This window comes from Nematolebias whitei, chromosome 11, assembly GCF_014905685.2.
Source record: "Nematolebias whitei isolate Nwh7 chromosome 11, NemWhi1, whole genome shotgun sequence".
Taxonomy (NCBI): Eukaryota; Metazoa; Chordata; class Actinopteri; order Cyprinodontiformes; family Rivulidae; genus Nematolebias; species Nematolebias whitei.
In genome coordinates this window covers 29,057,286-29,061,019 of record NC_056508.1, presented here as the reverse complement: position 1 = coordinate 29,061,019, position 3,734 = coordinate 29,057,286, and the positions used below count along the sequence as shown (strand labels likewise).

The following is a 3,734-nucleotide window of genomic DNA, read 5'->3' as shown; positions in this document are numbered from 1 at the left end:
CCATCTTTGATCTTTGTTTGTGTGGAAAGCTCCGTGTTTCTCCACTCACGTGCGTCTTGCAGCATTAATGACATGCTGGCTGTAGTATTTACGTAGCCACATTTACGCACTGAGCAAAGCAGTCGATTTGAGGAAGTGTGGGGAATTATTACTTTATATTTATTAATTTGGAGACACCAGCAGTTAGACTAGACTTAACGCACAATAAAGGCATAGCACGAAAATGGTAAGCTATTATATGCTGGAATGTTTACCTGACATTACATGTGTTTGAACACACACTTACACACATTTAAATGACTGGATATTATACACAGGCTAAGTGACGGGTCACGACTCTTTACGCATGATAACACAGCATCCTTCGAGGACTCGTTTTTCACAGTTATAAAGCTTCTATTCATGTCTGCTGTTATGCATATTAATATACTGACTATTGCACAACAGGTTTATCTCCTCAAGCAGGGAGGAGAAGTGGTGCAAATAATTAAAAGGGAGGAAGCTCTTTCTCTATAGCGCGAACAGAACCGAAGAGGGAATTATCACTTCATATCAATAAATAAATAAAAAAAAAAACGATTCTTTGAATGCATATCTGAAACAGGACGCACGCGCTCGTTCGTTCTTTCTTTTTCTGTTTTTTTCTCTCTTCACCTCACGCCGCTGCCTCCAAACACCGCTGCGCAACCGCACAACCAGCTGCGCGCTGACGCATCACCTCCTCCCGGGTGGCTCGAGGCCATTGCTCTAAAGTCTGGCTACACGTCGGTGAAAATCTTTTTGCTTATGTTTACGCAGTTCTGCGAGTTGTTCTGGGCGGTGGTGGGGAAGTTCGGCTGCTGTTTAAACGCGCTGTTCAACCCGGGCTCCTCTATCACCATGTACTCGCTCTTGCTGAGCGAGGACGAGGAGCGCGTCTTCCTCAGCTCTTCCGTGTCCGCCAGAGGCTGACAGCTGCCCACGTGCAGGTACTGCGCCTGCTCCTCGCCGTCCGTCTCCCTGTGGTAGAAGTAGTTGAAGTTGGAGACGATGACAGGGACAGGCAGGGCGATGGTCAACACGCCGGCAATTGCGCACAGAGATCCCACAATTTTACCCCCGATTGTCACCGGGTGCATGTCTCCGTAACCCACTGTAGTCATGGTGACAACAGCCCACCAGAACGCGTCCGGGATGCTGTTGAAGCCCGATTCCGGGTCGTCCGCCTCGGCGAAGTACACAGCGCTGGAGAAGAGGATGACCCCAATGAACAGGAAGAAGATGAGCAGGCCCAGCTCACGCATGCTGGCTTTTAGCGTCTGTCCTAAAATCTGGAGCCCCTTGGAGTGACGCGAGAGTTTGAAGATGCGAAACACCCGCACGAGCCTAATTACGCGCAGAATGGCCAAGGACATGGCCTGCTGTCCGTTCCCCTGCCTCTCCGCCAGCTCCGTGCCCAGGGTGATGAAGTAGGGGATGATCGCCACGATGTCAATAATATTCATGATGTTTTTGGAGAACGTGGCTTTGCTCGGGCAGGCAAAAAAGCGCACGAGCAGCTCGAAGGAGAACCAGATGATGCACAGCGTCTCCACGACAAAGAAGGGGTCCGAGAACGGGCTGATGAAAAACGGGAGCGTGCTGTTTATCACGGGCGCAATGGTAATAGGGTCCCTGTTCTCATCTCTGAACTCTGGCAGTGTCTCTAAGCAGAAAATGACAATAGAAATGAGAATGACCAAGACAGACACTATTGCTATTCCCCGTGCGGGTCCCGAGCTCTCCGGGTACTCAAAGAGCAGCCACACCTGCCTCTGAAACTCATTCTCAGGCAGCGGCCGCTCCTCCTCCTTTATAAAGCCCTCATCCTCCCTGAACTTCTCCATGGCCTCCTCACCCAGCTCATAGAAGCGTATCTCCTCAGAGAAAATGTCAATGGGCACATTAACGGGTCTTCTGATGCGCCCGCCAGATTGGTAGTAGTACAGGATGGCATCAAAGCTGGGTCGGTTCCGATCAAAAAAGTACTCGTTCCTGAGAGGATCAAAGTATCTCATCCTCTTCTTAGGGTCCCCCAGCAGCGTCTCTGGAAACTGGGACAGAGTCTTGAGCTGCGTCTCGAAGCGCAGCCCCGAGATGTTGATGACCACCCTCTCGCAGCACTCGTGGTCCGGTTCGTATCGGTCCAGAGAGAGGTGGCCCGGCAGAGCCGCGGACTCCTCCAGCATGTTGTCACACGCCACCACCGTCATCACGTCCGCCTCCACCTCGGTGTAGCCGTGGTTCACCAGGTTGTCGCCGCGGGTCTTGGTCACGCTCGGCGGTGGGGAGTGCAGGAGGCTGAGGTGGTCGTCCATGCGCGGCTGAAGACGCATGCAGGGGCGCCCGCCTCCTCGCCCCCTCCGCGAACCCCGATCAGCCACAGCCGCCGCCACAGCCTCTGCTCCTCCACGGCTCTGTCGCTCTCGTGCGCTTCACTTTCACTACCTACTGTTGCTATTCCCACCCACGGGGGGAGGCATGCGCGCGCGCGCGCGTGTGTGGTGGTGGGGCAGCGATCTGGGTTTATAAACAGGCGATCCACCCTCCCAGCGCGCGCCAGTGCTGGCCACCTTACACTGTGCCCTCCGCCAATAGGAGAACGCACGGACGCACAGAAGAAGCAACAGACGGGCGTCATTCAGCGGAGGGGTTTGGGCGTGCCAGTTTCCCTCTGCCCCTCTCTCCTTGTCTTGTCTGAACCTCCCCACCCCCTTTCTCTCTCTCACACACACAGACACGCGCACTTGGCGAGTCTCCTGTTTTAAACAAGGTCATTCCTCACAGACAGGACGTGTTTAATGAGGCTACCAGAGCAGAGCCCGTTTCTTCATCCTCTTCCTCTTTTCCCCTTTCAATCAAGAACGTTTTTTTTTTTTTTTTTTTTGTGCGCCATCCTAAAATTACAACAAAGACATCTGCAAATGGAATGATGTGAATGGTTTTTGTTGTTGATATTTTAACAATTGGCATGTATCATAACCTTGTTTAAGATGTAAAATAAAGGATTTTCTGAGGACATCTACACACACATCTTCTGTTTGCTCAGATAAGCTCACAGAAAAACCAATTTCATTCTCTTTACAGACGTGACCAGGTGTTACCCTCACGGATTAGTTCTTTTGTACGCCCCAGTAATTTTTAGTTTGAGTTTAAAAAAATTTTTTCTGTGTAAAAAATATGCAGGCAATACGAATCCTTTCATTTTACATGAAGAAAAGAGACAGTTTCATTTACCCATCTCATGACATAAGGTGTAAAATGATGGTGTAGGATGCTGCTGTCCAGGGTGCTGAAAGAAACCAATTAAAGTGTTACTTTGGGTCTGTTCATTGCTCCGTGAGGTTTATTAGCAGTACATTACTGATGAAATTCTTAGATAAAAGCCTTGAAAAGGCCTGGAAGCTGTTGTCATTATACTTTAGTGCATATATGGCCTAATATTTTGCTTTCGAGAAATCTTGCTTTCAAAATTTAAATGGTTTGGACCAATATTTATTTGGGCATTTCTTCAATTTTCTGTAAAATCTTTAAAATTTTTACTGCTTTTTTCATATTTGCAGACCAGTACTTCATCAGTTTTATAGGAATTAGTTTTCTTTCTTTGTTACATCAGCTAACTCTGACTTAATCATCCATCCATCCATCCATCCATTCATCCATCCATCCATCCATCCATCCATCCATCCATCCATCCATCCATCCATCCATCCATC

At 49.1% G+C, this 3,734-nt stretch overlaps 1 protein-coding gene across 1 annotated transcript; it reads right to left on the bottom strand.

The window, feature by feature from the left end:
* Positions 1-321: 321 nt before the first annotated feature.
* Positions 322-2,363, bottom strand: LOC119417598 (potassium voltage-gated channel subfamily A member 3). The gene has a single exon (XM_037684840.1). It carries the CDS (start codon positions 2,352-2,354, stop codon positions 759-761), a length of 1,596 nt encoding a protein of 531 aa, XP_037540768.1. The 5' UTR covers positions 2,355-2,363; the 3' UTR covers positions 322-758.
* Between the last annotated feature and the right edge of the window lie 1,371 nt (positions 2,364-3,734).